Genomic DNA, 19,408 nt, shown 5'->3' with positions numbered 1-19,408 from the left:
ATTCATTTTAGGTGTAAGACCATTGAAGGTATTATTCAAATAAACAGAGTAACCATTATTCTCCTTAAATGAATAACCGTATTGCGATAGACGTAATCCAATCATGTCTATGCTCAACGCAAACACCAAATAACAATTATTTAGGTTTAACACCAATCTCTTTGGTAGAGGAGCGTGCGATGCTTGATCATATCAAGCTTGGAAAAACTTCCAACACATATCGTCAGCTCACCTTTAGCTAGTCTCCGTTTATTCCGTAGCCTTTTGTTTCGAGTTACTAACACTTAGCAACCGAACCGGTATCTAATACCCTGGTGCTACTAGGAGTACTAGCAAAGTACACATTAACACAATGTATATCCAATATACTTCTATCGACCTTGCCAGCCTTCTTATCTACCAAGTATCTAGGGTAATTCTGCTCTAGTGGTTGTTCCCCTTATTACAGAAGGACTTAGTCTCGGGTTTGGGTTTTACCTTGGGTTTCATCACTAGAGCAGCAGCTGATTTGCCGTTTCATGAAGTATCCCTTCTTGCCCTTGCCCTTCTTGAAACTAGTGGTTTCACCAACCATCAACAATTGATGCTCCTTCTTGATTTCTACTTTCGCGGTGTCAAACATCGCGAATACCTCAAGGATCATCATATCTATCCCTGATATGTTATAGTTCATCACAAAGCTCTAACAGCTTGGTGGCAATGACTTTGGAGAACCATCACTGTCTTATCTGGAAGATCAACTCCCACTCGATTCAAATGATTGTTGTACTCAGACAATCTGAGCACAAGCTCAACAATTGAGCTTTTCTCCTTAGTTTGTAGGTTAAGAAAGTCATCGGAGGTCTTATACCTCTTGACATGGGCACGAGCCTGAAATCCCAATTTCAGCCCTCAAAACATCTCATATGTTTCGCGATGTTTCAAAAACGTCTTTGGTGCCTCAACTCTAAACCGTTTAACTGAACTATCACGTAGTTATCAAAACGTGTATGTCAGATGTTCGCAACAACCACAGACAACGTTCGAGGTTCAGCACACTGAGCGGTGCATTAAGGACATAAGCCTTCTATGAAGCAATGAGGACAATCCTCAGTTTACGGACCTAGTCCGCATAATTTCTACTATCAACTTTCAACTAATTTTTCTCTAGGAACATATCTAAACAGTAGAACTATAGCGTGAGCTACGACATAATTTGCAAAAACCTTTTGACTATGTTCAGGATAATTAAGTTCATCTTATGAACTCCCACTCAGATAGACATCCCTCTAGTCATCTAAGTGATTACATGATCCGAGTCAAACTAGGCCGTGTCCGATCATCACGTGAGACGGACTAGTCATCATCGGTGAACATCTTCATGTTGACCGTATCTTCTATACGACTCATGTTCGACCTTTCGGTCTCCGTGTTCCGAGGCCATGTCTGTACATGCTAGGCTCGTCAAGTTAACCCTAAGTGTTTCGCGTGTGTTCCGAGGCCATGTTTGTACATGCTAGGCTCGTCAACACCCGTTGTATTTGAACGTCTGAATAAAACACCCGATCATCACGTGATGTTTTGAAACAGCGAACTGTCGCAACGGTGCACAGTTAGGGGAGAACACTTCTTGAAATTGTTGTAAGGGATCATCTTATTTACTACCGTCGTTCTAAGCAAATAAGATGTATAAACATGATAAACATCACATGCAATCAAATAGTGACATGATATGGCCATCATCACTTTGCTCCTTTTGATCTCCATCTTCGGGGCTCCATGATCATCATCGTCACCGGCATGACACCATGATCTCCATCATCATAATCTCCATCATCGTGTCTTCATGAAGTTGCCTCGCCAACTATTACTTCTACTACTATGGCTAACGGTTAGCAATAAAGTAAAGTAATTACATGACGTTTAAGTTGACACGCAGGTCACAAATAAATAAAGACAACTCTTATGGCTCCTGCCGGTTGTCATACTCATCGACATGCAAGTCGTGATTCCTATTACAAGAACATGATCAATCTCATACATCACATATATCATTCATCACATCCTTTTTGGCCATATCACATCACATAGCATACCCTGCAAAAACAAGTTAGACGTCCTCTAATTGTTGTTTGCATGTTTTACGTGGCTGCTATGGGTTTCTAGCAAGAACGTTTCTTACCTACGCATGAACCACAACGTGATATGCCAATTGCTATTTACCCTTCATAAGGACCCTTTTCATCGAATCCGATCCGACTAAAGTGGGAGAGACAAACACCCGCCAGCCACCTTATGCAACTAGTGCATGTTTGTCGGTGGAACCGGTCTCACGTAAGCGTACGTGTAAGGTTGGTCCGGGCCGCTTCATCCCACGATGCCGCCGAATCAAGATAAGACTAGTAACGGCAAGCATATTGAACAATATCGACGCCCACAACTACTTTGTGTTCTACTCGTGCAAAGAATCTACGCAATAGACCTAGCTCATGATGCCACTGTTGGGGAACGTAGCAGAAATTCAAAAAATTTCCTACGTAACACCAAGATCTATCTATGGAGAGACCAGCAACGAGTAGAAAGGGGAGTGCATCTACATACCCTTGTAGATCGCTAAGCGGAAGCGTTCAAGTGAACGAGGTTGATGGAGTCATACTCGTCGTGATTCAGATCACCGATGATCCTAGTGCCGAACGGACGGCACCTCCGCGTTCAACACACGTACAGCTCGACGATGTCTCCCACGCCTTGATCCAGCAAGGAGAGAGGGAGAGGTTGAGGAAGACTCCATCCAGCAGCAGCACAACGGCGTGGTGGTGATGGAGGAGCGTGGCAATACTGCAGGGCTTCGCTAAGCCCCTACGGGAGAGGAGGAGGTGTCACGGGAGGGAGGGAGGCGCCAAGGGCTCACGTATGGATGCCCTCCCTCCCCTCCACTATATATAGGGGCAGGGGAGAGGGGGGAGGCGCAGCCTTGCCCCTTCCTCCAAGGAAAGGGTGCGGCTAAGAGGGGGGGAGGAGTCCATCCTCCCCAAGGCACCTCGGAGGTGCCTTCCCCCTTTAGGACTCTCCCCTTTTTCCTATATCTTGGCGCATGGGCCACTAGGGGCTGGTGCCCTTGGCCCATGTAGGCCAAGGCGCACCCCCTACAGCCCATGTGGCCCCCCGGGGCAGGTGGCCCCACCCGGTGGGCCCCCGGGACCCTTCCGGTGGTCCCGGTACAATACCGATGACCCCGAAACTTGTCCCGATGGCCGAAACAGGACTTCCTATATATAAATCTTTACCTCCGGACCATTCCGGAACTCCTCGTGACGTCCGGGATCTCATCCGGGACTCCGAACAACATTCGGTAACCACATACAAACTTCCTTTATAACCCTAGCGTCATCGAACCTTAAGTGTGTAGACCCTACGGGTTCGGGAGACATGTAGTCATGACCGAGATGTTCTCCGGTCAATAACCAACAGCGGGATCTGGATACCCATGTTGGCTCCCACATGTTCCACGATGATCTCATCGGATGAACCACGATGTCAAGGACTCAATCAATCCTGTATACAATTCCCTTTGTCTAGCGGTATGGTACTTGCCCGAGATTCGATCGTCGGTATACCGATACCTTGTTCAATCTCGTTACCGGCAAGTCTCTTTACTCGTTCCGTAACACATCATCCCGTGATCAACCCCTTGGTCACATTGTGCACATTATGATGATGTCCTACCGAGTGGGCCCAGAGATACCTCTCCATTTACACGGAGTGACAAATCCCAATCTCGATTCGTGCCAACCCAACAGACACTTTCAGAGATACCCGTAGTGTACCTTTATAGCCACCCAGTTACGTTGTGACGTTTGGCACACCCAAAGCACTCCTACGGTATCCGGGAGTTGCACAATCTCATGGTCTAAGGAAATGATACTTGACATTAGAAAAGCTTTAGCATACGAACTACATGATCTTGTGCTAGGCTTAGGATTGGGTCTTGTCCATCACATCATTCTCCTAATGATGTGATCCCGTTATCAACGACATCCAATGTCCATGGCCAGGAAACCGTAACCATCTATTGATCAACGAGCTAGTCAACTAGAGGCTTACTAGGGACATGGTGTTGTCTATGTATCCACACATGTATCTGAGTTTCCTATCAATACAATTCTAGCATGGATAATGAACGATTATCATGAACAAGGAAATATAATAATAATCAATTTATTATTGCCTCTAGGGCATATTTCCAACATCCTCCACCTCCTTCGCCTTCTGTCCTCTCCATTTGGTTTCTTGGACGCAAAGGATATCAACACCTCTCCTCACTGCTGCATCAACTAGCTCCCGAAGCTTCCCTGTCAGAGACCCTACGTTCCAGCTACCTAAGCGAATCCTCCTAGGCTCGGCTAGCTTCCTTACCCTTCGCACTCGTCGAGTCAAATGCGAAGACCCTTGCTCATTTTCCACTACATCCGGGCGCCGATGTAGCGCGCCACTAAGGATGCGACGACCCGATCCTCGCTCACTTGCCACCGTATCCGGATCAAGATACGGCGCGCCACTTGGGGGGTGACGGCCCGGCCCTTGCCCATTTTCCACCACACCCGGGTTCCGATGTGGCGCGTCGCTGAGAGGGTTACGCCCGAACGAAAATCTTTTGGGTTTCATCTTCATAAGAGTGGCTGAGTTTTTACGTTGGCTCGCCAAGCCTATCACAACCCTCCTCCTTTACCCGGGCTTGGGACCGGCTATGTTGAGAGTAAAACCCATGCCAGGAAAAACTGTAAGAAAAAAAACCCAGAGAAACCAGCAGAAAACTGTGGGAAATAATCAACATGGCCCGGCCTATTTGTCACGTAGTGTTGGGAGGGTGTGCGCCAGGTAGCGAAATTGCCTATATCTGGTGCTTGAGGCGCCAAATAGGATCTGGGTTGAGTCTCTGACCTTGACAGCAAGTAGCATGCTTGAGTTAGCTGGCTGCATTGCTAAGCCGGAACAAGATACTCTTTTCTTTGTAGCTTGCTGCAAGTGAGGACACTTAACACTCGGGTCTTTGAACACTTTTTACTCTGAAGGACGCGTCTAAAAGAAATCTACTGCGCTTCAGGGTTTCAACTTTCAAGGTTTTGTTGATGTACTATTAATCTAGGAGTATAATCTATGGAAATGATATATCCCGTATGGTTCGGGATTTTACCATGGCAAATCAAAGGTTTTTTTATGGTAATTTTAGTGACGGAGGATGGCAAGTTTAGTTGACACGCACGGTAATTTTCTGGCAGAAAATACATTGAGCAAGGAGTTGCCATGCTTGCCAACTAAACTTGCCGTACTCGCGTCACTAAAATTGCCATCGAAAACGTTCAATTTGCCATTGTCAAATTCTGAACATTCGGAATTTATCGGGGTCATAATCTAAGCTCCAGCAGACTGCCAAAATATGTTCAAGCTTCTGTGCATGGTGCTATGATCTAGCTTGCGGTTCATGCAACTGTGGACTAATGAATTCTCTTGAGTTACTTTTAGTTGTGTAGCTGACTCTTAATTTATCTGCAATGAATTTTTTTGTTAATAGATTACTTTGATGGAATGGGCTGTTTATCATTTGTGGACTATATAATGGCATAATGCTGCAGATGATGTCCACGGTTTGGTATGTGCCATGGCCCTGATAAGCAAAGACCATTTTTTATCACAGACAAAGACAAGGTAGCTATTTGGTCTCAAACCAATTGGTATCCCTGGTTACTTTCCAAATGTTGGCACATGGATATTGGCAGCCAACCAAGTGACAGCCAATTAATTGGCTGCCGGCGATGCCAAAGCATCGGCAGCCAGGGCCTCAAACCAAGCTGCACATAGGTCCAAATAGAGCAGCGAATAGTTAGGTCAGCACGGACAGAAAACATAATGGGCCAAATCACAGGTGGGGATTGGAATTTTGGATGTATGCAGTTCTGGCAATAGGCGAGACTCAAATCACATATCAACTTCACCACTACTACTACACAAAAGGAGACCGACAAGGAGACCAGAATTACAATCAGAAGTTCACTTATCCAAATGAGTGTCTGACAACCCTCACACCATACATACACACTTCAGAGTTTTACGAGATACCCATCGCGATATGCCCAGGGGGGCTGGGTACCTCTTACAAGGTCTTATGGATAGTATGTATATAGCAAAATTAAACGACCATACTTTCGCAACCATTTTTTCTTCGGGCGACGCTTGTCCTCCTCAAGATTGTGTAGGACTTGGTGTCACGCAGCAAAACCACTTCTTCTGCGCAATGGAATAACAAGATTAATGGAAAATAACAAATGCAATGATCATAACAGATAAGAACTAGCGCTATATTTCCATGTGGTGAAACAGACATAAAACATTGTTCGGGAAGCATGAAGGGACATACTGAATTTGCCTTGGTGGCATAAGATTCCACCCTCTCAGTCCTGGCATCTTTGCAAGGGGATTCGGTATCTTGTCCATTCCCAGCCTTTTTCTCATCCCTGGCTTTGTTGAATATAACAGTGAACCCATCAGCAGAAGCTGGGTCGTTGACGTCCCATTCGCCAAACTTGGGCAAAGGGCGACCAGATTCCTCCTAAAAAAGAACCGTTGTCCATGTCAAAGGAAATAACGCAATAATAAACCAAATGAAATCCTACTGTTAAAATAGTGCACGAGCATTTCTAACAAATATCAATTGAACTGTTCACCCTACATGAAAAGAAGAGATCAAGCTGCTGAGTACTGTGCTAGAGTGAGCAGAAAACACAGGCTTTGTGAGGCAGCCATGGAATGCAATAGCTCAGTCAGAAAGAACTAAAGAAGCAACACATAAGAAAGAGGAAGTATATGATTGCTCTCTTAGCTTTCTTTCTTTTGCCAAAACCCTAGGCGTCTTCCATGGAAAAACTGGCATAAACTTAGTGAAGTACCCACAAAAAATGGAGGAATAAATAAGAAATCATGAATTCAGCCCACAAAACATGAACTTGCATGACTAGAAGTTCTTTTCCCTTGACTGAAGTGCAATAAAAAATGGTGAATGATGTGGGATAGTTTTCAAGAAGAAACTGGTACTACACAATCACACTGGCAACCTGTGAAGATGACACCTATAAACACTTGGCTAACAATAGGAATTAGGAAATGATTGGTACTGTAACATGGTCCAGCATTACAATTAGAATTTCATTCATTTACTGACCACTTAATCAGGGCATGACAAGTTAATTTCCGCAGGCATGCATCATCTGCGCTGAAACGTATTGGCACATTTCACTTAAAACCCTACGGGACAGGAGCAGGGATCATAGTCTAGATATGTTTGATAAATGATAAACGTAGCTGATTGCTGGATGCACCAGGAGGAGATTTTGCTATAAATACAAGTATATTCAGAACCCAAACCGTAACAGTTAGCCTCCTAAGAAGAAAACAGGAGCCTAAAAGTGCTGCCCTTACACATAATCTGATATTCCATGATGCAGTCAACACACCTCATGTGTTCAGCGATGCATAAATTTCAGCTCTGGTCTATATTACAGTATCTAGGGTAAATCTGTAATCACATAATGATACCCATTCTCACCTGGTATCATGCCGCTAGCAAACTTTCATTTACTTATTTGTGATAAGCATACATTTTTGCATACCGGTGCTAACAATTTTCAGTTATATTGACTAGCACGAAACTTCAATAGCCACCGAACAAACAATCGATGCACCAAAGCAGAGTCATTAAATGGTCATGCTTTTGCTTTAGAAACTTTGTGTGTCTAAAAATGTTTGATCAGCTAGACCCCATGAATGCCTGGATATTGACCAACCCAGGAAACAAAATGAACCTCCATACTTACAAGTCCACAGCATCCTAGATGTGCCTAGATATTGACCAACCTACCAAAAGAAATGGACCTTACCCCTTACAAGTCACAGCCATCCAAGATTACGAAACTCTACATCCCGGTTCGCCCGTGACTAGCACAAAAGCCGAATAACTATGCATAGGTAGGTAGGTCCACAGAAATGTTGCGTGTTCAATCAAACAGGAGTCTCCAAATGGTTGCCGAAATGATCGATTAACTAACTAATCACTAACGTTTTGGCTGGGGGCGACCCTTCTAGAGCCTTCATCAATACATACACATAAATAAATTGAATATAAAACCAACGCTCAGTAATTCGGTTTGAGGAAAAAGTCGGAACGAATTTCCTCTCTACGCCTAAGGTTCCAAGCCAGCCCAGGATCATCCTTCTGCCGAGCATCTGGTTCCCATCCCCCCGTGCTCCACACCGATTCTCCCAATCAGCAAACCAATAGTAACCGATGAAAAACTACAGAAGGCGACGTTTCGCCGGCCTCGATCTAGGCAGGAAACAGCGCTGGAAACCGGCGGAAAAAAAAAGACAGCATGGAGCGCGGGGGGAGCATCACCGCTTACCGACATGGATGGAGCGCGGCGGTCCGATCCGCCGAGGGGCGTGGGGAAAGTTTCGTCGGCTGCGGGTGGGAGGAAGGGGAAAGGGACGGGGATAAGGGCGAGGAGCGAGACGGAGGGGAAGGGGGGAGGAGGAGGAGACGGCGAATCGAAGTGGAAAAGGAGCAGCAGCCGATTGACGGATTTATACCTCGAGACGGGGGAAACGCACCCCGCGGCCCCGTAAAAAAAGATATTTTTCTCTCCCGAGCGGCAGCGGCAGTGGCTGGCTCGTTTTGTACGGGGGACGCGCACGCATGTGAGCCGCGCGGCCGGCGGGGCCCGCGTGTCGGCGGGTGCGGGGTTACCGGGGGTTGGACGGGCGGGCTGGGGTCGGGGGGTTGGGGGTGGCGACGGCGCGGAGACAGAGTGGAAACGCGCGAGGAGGGGCGCACGTCGTCGGTGTTGCGTGGGCTGGCGCTCGGAATCTCGGGGGCTGGACTGGACTGGACTGGAGTTGTTTACTGCCAGCCAGAAAACAAAGCCCAGCTACGCCTGTTTTGTCCGTGCTAGCTTCGGCTTCGGCTTCAGCGTGGGGGCTGTGACTTGTCAGACCAGTATTATTATCTTAACTTGTGGTTTAAAAAAAGTATTATTATCCTATGATGATGGATTGATGGTGGTAGTCAGCTGCTGCTTGACCTCAGGTTTCACTGCGGGGTAGAAAATGGAGGCGGTGAGGTCGCCTACAATATTGGCTTAAGCTACTTAGATTACAAGAAATCTCTGTGCTTCTGCGTAATTGGCCGAGATGGATGGTCCCGTTTAGCTGCAGCGTCAGCTCGAGCAGGGGCTGGGCATATGGCAAGCCTCCTGTGGCTGTGGCTGTGGCTGGCCAGTGTCGTGTTGCTTTCATTTGGTCTCCGATTGCCTGTATATCTAACAAAGCTTGTCTTTCATGTGTTCTCGTATAGGTTTTGCTAGGCTGGGTTCTACTAACAGTAAAAGGTTGGGCTCCCGGTGCTATACCAAGTTTGGTTTTACCGGTACTGAACTATACACCCACATGGCTTGTCAACTGTCAAGAATCCCAGACTTTTGTGTGATATAGTCGACCCTCTGATGCCGTCTAACGGATGAATGATAGGGAGAGACTAGGTCAGAGTCAAATCACATGGTGTAAGGCATGATGTTTTTAAATAAATCCGGAGCGACAGCCATGGATATAAAACAGTCTGGGTGCACAAAAATTCAGAGGAAGCAGTGCACTTATGGAGGGGCTTCACATGATCAAAATCGGGCTAATCTCAATAAAACACTCAGAATGTGGTTGCTGGGTTCAGGTGTAGCGCCTATTTAGTTAGTTTATGGGTCAAAAGATTGCAAAAAAATGGGTTACAAGCAATTGCAGGTACCCTTTTCCCCTTTGTTTGAAACCAAAAATCGCTGGTTGAGGCAGCAAATCTTTGGCTACATCATACACCGGTGCCGAATGTCAACTGCGCCTGGTGTTCGTGGGGATATGACAGCTCCGCTTGTCATGTGGACGATAAAGAATGCGTTCGTTCGAAACAAGACGAAAATAAAAATCAGCCACCTACTATTGCCCGATCGTGTCAAATTGTCCCGTTCACATCGGCTTAAAAAACTGCACGCTCCAGGATTGGAGTAGAAGCAACATCATCGAGGCAAAGGCAAAGGTAGTGCTGCCGTTCACGTCAGTTGACTTCCGGCCGGGGGCCCAGAGCATCCACGTCCACGTCACCCGTCCAGAAGGGATCAAGTGGGCCGATACATTTTCTCCCGTTAAAAGAGAAGGCCCGTGCAGCTGGTGCACGAGGCTGAGCTGGATGCAGCTGCCTCTCTGCTTCTGTCCTTTTCCGATGGCGTCAGTGTGTCACACTGTCACGGCGTTACTCGTAACAGATTCTCAACAAAAAGGTGGCACTCGTAACACCAAAAATGCTACACTATTTTACTTAATCAACAGACTTTCCTTTCCTCCCTCACTAATTTCACCCCCTGATTTTTAGGATGGGCCCGCATCACCTAATGCCCAATTAGCGCAACCCACGTCAGCGTAACCCCCGTAAAGCCCCCGTGAATGTAGCATTGCTCCTCGTAACACCGAGAACTTGCTCTATTTTTTTAGGGCAAAGAATTTGGTCCGCTAAGTGCCATGCCAGCTAGGAGATGGAATGAACCCGTAGATTGTTTCGGAAGGGCTTCGCCTCTCTGTGTATTTATCTTCTTATTTAGCGTACTCTGTGTATGTGTTCATCTTTTTTAGGGTCTTTTTAGGGGTATTCTTGCCACACCAGCACCCATTGAGATGTGTTTGTAGTTTGATTATACTGGGTCAGCCCAATCCCAATGTCTTGCACAAACTAGGAGCCCATCCACAGGAGAGGTCTAATGTTATTCTCAAAAAAAAAGGAGTGTCCTATGTAACACGTTAAGCATCAAAGTGCGGGCGCTTCGCACAGAAGTCCCTTGGCTGGGCTGGCCTACATATCAAACGCTCTAAGCGAGCGCTCCAGTTCGCTTTACCGGTTTTTACGATTGCGAACATGAAACACACAAATGGAGCACACCATCTGGCTTTGCCGAGTTTTACGATTGTGAACATGAGATGGGCAAAGCGAGCACTCGATCTAGATTCGCCAATTTTTACGATTGCGAACATGAGACGGGCAAAGCGAGCACTCCGCTTTGCTGATTTATGCGATTGCGAACATGAGATGGGCAAAGCGAGCGCTCCAACTAGCTTTGCCGATTTTTACGATTGCGAATTAATTGAGTCTTTTCTAAACTTTATTATGCATGATTGTTATAGTTGTGTATTTCTCTCCGATCTATCCGTTTGGTTTGGCTAACAGATTGATTTATCTTTAGTGGGATAGGTGTTTTGTAATGGGTTCAATCTTGCGGTATCCTCATCCAGTGACAGAAAGGGTAGCGAGACACGTATTTGTATTGTTGTCATTAAAGATAAACGACGAGGGTTATTCATATTGCTTGGGTTTACTTTGTCTACATTTAGATATATTAAAACTGAGGACTTTTTCAGCCCTCTCAGGCATCAGCGCTCCCGACCGTCCGATCGTCAGTTTGAAGTGTTTTTGGCTGTTGGATGACCTGTGAATCGCTCCTAATCCGGTTATGTTCGCTAATAACGATCTCTAACGATCCTGGGCCGCTGCTCCCGTCGCTTTTTTGGGCGCTCCGGATAAATTGGGCCTAATGGGCCTCTAGCAACCTCCTTACAGACCTGCACCGAGCGAATTGACACGATGTGGAGAAAAAGAGTACGAGAGAAGGACGCCTAATAAAAAAAAGTACACGAGAAGGAGGCACGACGATGTAGGTCTCCTCTTCCTAGGTACGCCGCCGCCGCTGATGAGGTTATGTACCTAGGGTAGGGTCATGGACCTATCTAGGATACCATGCCCAAGGACATCATCATACGAAGCTACCTTCCAGTCGACCAAGAGAAGTTCCACTCGACCAAGGGAGACTCCACTCGACTGGCTAGAAGACACTCGACCATGAAGATGCACTCGACCATCAGAAGTTCAGGATCTACTCTGCATCCAAACGGTCTGTAATTGAATAGTCTTAATGGTCATGATGACACTTTATGTGTGGCGTTACCAGTAACGCCCAGCCTTAATGTACTTTAACCCTCCTCTACGTGGGCTGGCTGGGGTCCTGGCGTCCTCTATATAAGCCACCCCCCCACTGGTAGAAGGGTTCGCACCCCTGTAACTCATATACACATAGATCAGTCGACCGCCTCCGGGCTCCGAGACGTAGGGTTGTTACTTCATCAGAGAAGGGCCTGAACTCGCTAAACACTCGTGTGTACAACTACTCCATAGCTAGGACCTTGCCTTCTCATACTTACCCCACATTCTACTATATGACTTAGAACCACGACAGTTGGCGCCCACCGTGGGGCAGGTGTCTTAGCGACTTTTTTGGAGAAGTTGCAATTTGTCTGATCGCCTTCATCATGGTTTCCGGTGGAGCTCAGGTCGAGGGCCACGAGATCCGTCTCGGTGCGCTCACTTTCATCGCCGACGACTCCGCTTGGCTCCAGGAGGCACCACTCGACATCGACGCGCTCCTCGTCCGCGGGGCGACGCACTTTCGGGCGTGTGTCCGCGGCGTCTTGCTACGACAACCGTCGACCCCGTACCGGTCGACTCCTGCGCCATCCTCCCTCCCTGTCTCCCGCCAGCGCAAGCGCTCCGGTCGGTCGAGGCTCCAGCGATGGGTGAGACACGCAGTGGCTCGCCAATCGGCCACCACCCAAGTCGCGGCGATCGAGCCCGACGAATCTCTCTACGGCATGTTCGACTGGTTCCGTAGAGACTGCATCCGAGTGCGATAGCAGTGATCCGGCGGCGGAAGTCCTGATGGTCAACGGGCCTCGTAGTCCTCCCGGTTTCCCCCGCGGCGACGGGGTGGACGACGAGGACGACCCTGCTCAAGCCCATGAAGAGTACCAACCCGAGCCGCTCACTTCCCAGCAGAGGGAAGAACTTCACCGCCGGAACATGGATGCTCTGCATACTCCCATTGCAGGAGAAACACCCGAGGCTCGCGCCCTGGAAGAGGCGCGTTTAGCCAACCTGGCTGAACGCACTCGATTGGAGAACCTTCAGCGAGCACTCGACGAGCGTGCGCGTCAGCGAGCGACTAACTCCAATTGACGTCAGCTCTTTCCGCAACCAACTCAGGTATATCGAACCCCAATTCAGAATTTGGCAGCTGCAACCCGCATAGCGGAGTCGATTCAGCCCTCTCAGTCAGAGGCTGGAAGAGGCCTGATGCAGATCAGAGATTTGCTCCGGGCGGCAGGAGATCAGAATTCAGCTGTGTCGCAGTCACGTAACAGGATTCACAGTCGATCTGTCGCTGCGAAAACGGTTCAGTCGGCTCACAGTCCAAAGTCGCCTCCGAGGCGCATGGGACGTGAAGGCCGGCGGGACCACTATGATGACCGATTTGATCGCGATGGCCGGCGTCGAGTGCCCACTCCTCCTCCGAGAAGTGGGTCTAACGCCCATCGACAGCAAGATGACAGACCCCAGCTTAGTGTCGGGCGGAGAGCTCCAATCGACCCTAGAGAGCCAGGCTTTGACGCGAGATCCGTCATCGTGCAAGGTTTGGTCGACCGAAACAGAGCTCATAGAGGTGGTCATGACAGAGATATGCCCACAAGCAGCCGAGTCCACGTTTCAGGTCCAGAATGTTTTAGCAGAGCGATCAGAACCGCAGTGATACCCCCCAACTTCAGGTTGGCAACTGGGGTGAATAAGTTCACCGGAGAGTCTAAGCCTGAAACTTGGCTCGAAGACTACCGAGTGGCTGTTCAGATTGGTGGCGGTAATGATGAAGTGGCCATGAAACATTTGCCATTTATGCTAGGAGGTTCAGCCAAGGCATGGTTGAATCAGTTAGCTCCCAGCAGCATTTACACCTGGGAAGATTTTCTCGAGTGTTCGTCAGGACGTTTGAGGGAACTTGCAAGCGACCTGCTGGACTGACTGAGCTACAAGTTTGTGTACAAAAGTCGAGTGAAACACTGAGGGATTACATCCAGAGGTGGATCACTTTGCATCACACTGTAGAGAATGTGTCGGACCATCAAGCGGTCTGCGCCTTCAAAGAGGGCGTCAAGAACAGAGAGTTGAGCCTAAAGTTTGGTCGAACCGGAGACATGACCCTGAGTCGGATGATGGAAATAGCCACCAAGTACGCCAATGGCGAAGAAGAGGACCGACTCCGGAGCGGCAAGTACAAGCCGAGTCAGTCGGATAAAGGAAACTCCAGTCGGAAGCAAAAGCGGAAGGCCGAGCCAGCAGCTCCTGGAGAGGCTCTGGCCGTAACACAGGGCAAATTTAAAGGGAAACCCAAAGGATCTTGGAACCCCAAGAAAATAAAAGATAAGGAGGGTAATGATGTGATGGACCTGCCGTTTCATATTCACACAAAGAAAGACGAAGAGGGTAACTTCATCTACCCAAAGCATACCACTCGCCAGTGCCGGCTCTTAATCCAACAGTTCCAAGGGAAACAGCCGAAGGACAAAGAGAAGGAGTCGGACAAGGCTGAGGACAAGCAGGACAGTGATGGAGAGTACCCTCATGTCAACTCCACTCTGATGATTTTTGCTGATGTAGAGAGCAAAAGTCGACTGAAAGTGGTCAACCGTGAAGTCAACATGGTCGCATCGGCAACACCAAACTATCTGAGATGGTCGCAAACTCCCATTACTTTCGACCAGTCGGACCATCCTACTCATATTGCCACCCCTGGGAGGCAAGCACTGGTGGTCGACCCGGTCGTCGAAGGCACTCGACTGACGAAGGTATTGATGGACGGCGGCAGCGGGTTGAACATTCTGTATGCTGAGACGCTCAAGGGAATGGGCATTACGATGTCCAGGCTCAGTTCCAGCAACATGAGTTTTCACGGAGTCATCCCAGGAAAGAAGGCTGAGTCACTCGGCCAAATAGCTCTGGATGTGGTGTTCGGCGACTCGAAGCATTTTCGCAAAGAGAAGCTGACATTTGAAGTCGTGGATTTCCAGAGCGCCTACCACGCTATCTTGGGCAGACCAGCCTACGCCCGCTTCATGGCTCGACCATGTTATGTGTACCTCAAGTTAAAGATGCCTGGCCCCAAAGGCGTGATCACCGTCACTGGTAACCGGAAGAAAGCAGAAGAGTGTTTCCAGAAAGGCTCAAAGATTGCGGATGACCAGATAACAGTGATAGAGCTAGAAGAGTACAAGAAGAATGCAGATCCGAGTGATTTACTGCGGGCCAAGAAACCCGCCACAGGATCAGCATTTCAGTCGTCCGGTGAGACGAAGCCAGTTCACATCCACCCGACCGACCCCAATGCAGCTCCGACCCATATTTCCACTACACTCGACTCTAAATAGGAAGAAGCGCTCATCCAGTTCCTCCGTGAGAACTGGGACATCTTCGCATGGAAGCCAGCTGACATGCCAGGTGTTCCCAGGGGACTGGCTGAGCATCGCCTTAGAGTCGATTCGAAGGCAAAACCTGTTAAAGAACATATTCGACGGTCCGCCGTTCAGAAGAAAAAGGCCATTGGCGAAGAGGTGGCTCGACTCCTTGCAGCGGAGTTCATCCGAGAAATATACCACTCCGAGTGGCTCGCCAATGTCGTTATGGTTCCCAAAAAGGACAATTCCCTTCGTAAGTGCATTGATTTCAAACATATCAATTGGGCCTGCCCGAAAGATCATTTTCCTCTCCCTCGCATCGACCAAATTGTCGACTCGACCGCGGGGTGCGAGAGATTGTCTTTTCTAGACGCTTATTCCGGGTATCACCAGATCCGTCTGTATGGGCCTGACGAAATAAAAACAGCTTTCATCACCCCATTCGGGTGCTTCTGCTATATCACCATGCCATTCGGCCTCAAGAATGCTGGAGCCATGTTCATGAGAATGATTCAAAAGTGTTTACTCACTCAAATCAGTCGGAATGTGGAAGCATACATGGATGATATCGTGGTCAAGTCACGAAAGGGTTCCGACCTGTTGACTGACTTAGCTGAAACATTTGCCAATCTCAGGAGGTATGATATCAAGCTCAATCCTTCAAAGTGCACATTCGGAGTACCTGGCGGGAAGTTACTCGGTTTTCTCGTTTCCGAACGAGGAATCGATGCTAACCCAGAAAAAGTTGGCACCATACTCCGAATGAAACGCCCTGTGCATGTGCACGATGTCCAGAAGCTTACTGGATGCTTGGCCGCGTTAAGTCGATTCATCTCTCGCCTCGGTGAAAAGGCGTTGCCCCTTTACCGACTGATGAAGAAGGCAGACAAGTTCGAGTGGACTCCAGAAGCTGATGCAGCGTTTGCCGAGTTAAAAACTCTGCTCTCCACCCAGCCGGTGCTTGCTGCTCCAATCAGAAAAGAGCCTCTGTTGCTTTATATTGCAGCCACAGGACAAGTCGTCAGTACAGTACTTACGGTCGAGCGGGAAGAAGAAGGGAAAGCCTTCAAAGTTCAGCGCCCAGTGTATTATCTCTCTAAAGTTTTGACCCCATCGAAGCAAAGATATCCTCATTATCAGAAGCTCGTATATGGGATCTACATGACCATGAAGAAGGTTGCTCATTATTTCTCTGATCATGACATTACAGTCGTCAGCGACGCACCATTGTCAGAGATTCTGCACAACAGAGATGCAACTGGTCGAGTGGCTAAATGGGCGATTGAACTTCTTCCCCTTGATATCAAATTTGAGGCAAAGAAAGCCATTAAGTCCCAGGCTATAGCAGATTTCCTTGCCGAGTGGATTGAACAGCAGCAGCCGACTCAAGTTCACTCGGAGCATTGGACCATGTTCTTTGATGGCTCTAAGATGTTAAATGGTTCTGGTGCTGGGGTAGTTTTGGTTTCTCCCCGAGAAGATAAGCTCAGATATGTGCTCCAGATCCACTTTGATTCCTCCAACAATGAAGCAGAATATGAAGCACTGTTGTATGGGTTGCGCATGGCCATTTCACTCGGCGTCCGTCGCCTTATGGTTTACGGCGACTCAGATTTGGTGGTCAATCCGGTGATGAAGGAATGGGACATGAGAAGCCCAGCCATGACTGGATACTGCAATGTGGTGAGGAAGCTTGAAAAGAAATTCGAAGGGTTAGAACTCCATCACGTTCCCCGACTGAAAAATCAAGCGGCCGATGACTTGGCGAAGATAGGTTCCAAGAGGGAAGCCATTCCGAGTGGCGTGTTTCTGGAACATGTCTACACACCATCAGTTCAAGAGGATCCTTTCACTAAAGAAGCCCCGCAGCCTAAAAGCGCCACAGATCCGACTGAAGTCGAGGTCCCAGCGGTGGTCGACTTGATCATGGAAGTTTTGGTCATCACTCCCGATTGGACAGTGCCCTACATCGCCTATATTTTGAGGAAGGAACTCCCCGAGAATGAAGAAGAAGCTCAAGAGATCGTCCGCCGGTCCAAAGCCTTCACCGTCATGAGAGGTCAATTATACAGAGAAAGTGTGACTGGAGTCAGCCAGAAATGTATAACACCAGAGGAAGGTCGAATGATTCTCAACGACATCCACTCGGGGACCTGTGGCCATCATGCGTCTTCTCGGACCATCGTGGCCAAAGCATACCGAGCTGGTTTTTATTGGCCCAGAGCGAATGAAATGGCGAAAGAGATAGTCGACAAGTGTGAGGGATGTCAATTTTACTCCAATATGTCACACAAGCCCGCGTCAGCTTTGAAGACTATACCACTCGTCTGGCCCTTTGCTGTATGGGGTTTGGATATGGTTGGCCCGTTGAGAACAGGAAGAAGCGGTTTCACACATGTGCTGGTAGCAGTCGACAAGTTTACCAAGTGGATTGAGGCCAAACCCATCAAGAACCTCGATGCTGGTACCGCTGTCAGCTTCATCCGAGAACTGATATTCAGATATGGAGTCCCACACAGCATCATCACTGATAACGGGTCAAACTTCGATTCAGAAGAATTCAAAGCTTTCTGCACGTCTCAAGGCACGCGAGTCGACTATGCTTCAGTCGCCCATCCGAGGACGAATGGACAGGCAGAACGAGCCAACGGTTTGATTCTCAAAGGGTTGAAGCCCCGTTTGATGCATGATCTCAAGCATGCGGCTGGTGCATGGGTTGACGAACTTCCCTCGGTGCTTTGGGGGTTAAGGACCACACCTAACCGGTCGACTGGAAGAACTCTATTCTTCTTGGTCTACGGAGCTGAAGCAGTCTTGCCGAGTGATCTTCTCCACAACGCTCCCCGAGTCGAGCTCTACACCGAAGCTGAAGCAGAACAAGCGCGGCAGGATGCAGTTGACCTTTTAGAGGAAGAAAGAAAGATGTCTCTGATCAGGTCGACCATTTATCAACAAGACTTGCGTCGCTTCCACGCCAAAAACGTGAAGAGTTGAGCCTTCCAGGAAGGAGATTTAGTTCTCCGAGTGGACCAGCAAAAACCACACAAGCTTGCTCCTTCTTGGGAAGGTCCCTTCATCGTCACCAAGGTTCTCCACAATGGAGCATACCGTCTTTACAATGTCGAACATCAAATTGACGAGCCCCGAGCTTGGAACGCGGAGCTTCTCCGCCCCTTTTACACTTAAGTATTCACTCGGATGAGTTGTAATAAAAGTACTCCTGTAGTTTATTTATCAAAGACAAGAGCTTTATAGTTTTCCCAGTGATTGTTATTACTTTTGTCCATAGAAAACAATCCCCCAGTGGGTGGCTTAGCTGCGAATCCGATTCGCCTAAGTCTGTAAAAACAAATCCTAACCGAGTGACGAGTCAGTCTCCCACACGAAGGCTTAGCCGCGAAATCCGTTTCGCCTAAGATAAATAAAATCCTACCGAGTGGTAAGCCAGCCTTCCACTCGGAGGCTTAGCTGCATTACAAGTACTCACCTAAGATAAATAAAATCCTACCGAGTGGTAAGCCAGCCTTCCATTCGGAGGCTTAGCTGCAGTCCGAGCACTCGCCTAAGATAAATAAAATCCTACCGAGTGGTAAGCCAGCCTTCCACTCAGGGGCTTAGCTGCAGTCCAAGAACTCGCCTAAGTACAACATGCGTTCTGCAAGGAGGACGAGGAGCAGGTCGACTGCTACCCTCTCCTTCCGAGCTACGCCACCAATTCAAAAATCCTACCGAGTGGAGAGCAGACCTCCCAGTCGGGGGCTTAGCTGCAGCCCAGTGCTTGCCTAAGTGTCTGAAATCCTACCGAGTGGAGAGCAGACCTCCCACTCGGGGGCTTAGCTGCAGCCCAGTGCTTGCCTAAGTGTCTGAAATCCTACCGAGTGGAGAGCAGACCTCCCACTCGGGGGCTTAGCTGCAGCCCAGTGCTCGCCTAAGTGCCTGAAATCCTACCGAGTGGAGAGCAGACCTCTCACTCGGGGGCTTAGCTGCAGCCAGTGCTCGCCTAAGAATCTGAAAT

At 48.4% G+C, this 19,408-nt stretch overlaps 1 protein-coding gene across 1 annotated transcript in view; it reads right to left on the bottom strand.

The window, feature by feature from the left end:
* Positions 1–5,884: 5,884 nt before the first annotated feature.
* The window catches only part of LOC123157785 (uncharacterized), a 16,248-nt gene continuing 2,724 nt past the window's right edge, over positions 5,885–19,408 (bottom strand). The window contains exons 2-4 of the mRNA XM_044575986.1: positions 8,433–8,932; positions 6,395–6,586; positions 5,885–6,264 (exon numbers count right to left, since the gene is read on the bottom strand). Of these exons, the coding sequence (XP_044431921.1) occupies positions 6,220–6,264; positions 6,395–6,586; positions 8,433–8,932 (737 nt within the window). The 3' untranslated portion in view covers positions 5,885–6,219. The remainder of the gene's footprint in view (positions 6,265–6,394; positions 6,587–8,432; positions 8,933–19,408) is intronic.

This window comes from Triticum aestivum, chromosome 7B, assembly GCF_018294505.1.
Source record: "Triticum aestivum cultivar Chinese Spring chromosome 7B, IWGSC CS RefSeq v2.1, whole genome shotgun sequence".
Classification (NCBI taxonomy): domain Eukaryota; kingdom Viridiplantae; phylum Streptophyta; class Magnoliopsida; order Poales; family Poaceae; genus Triticum; species Triticum aestivum.
The sequence above is the reverse complement of the archived record's forward strand: the minus strand, read 5'-3'. Positions and strand labels throughout refer to the sequence as shown.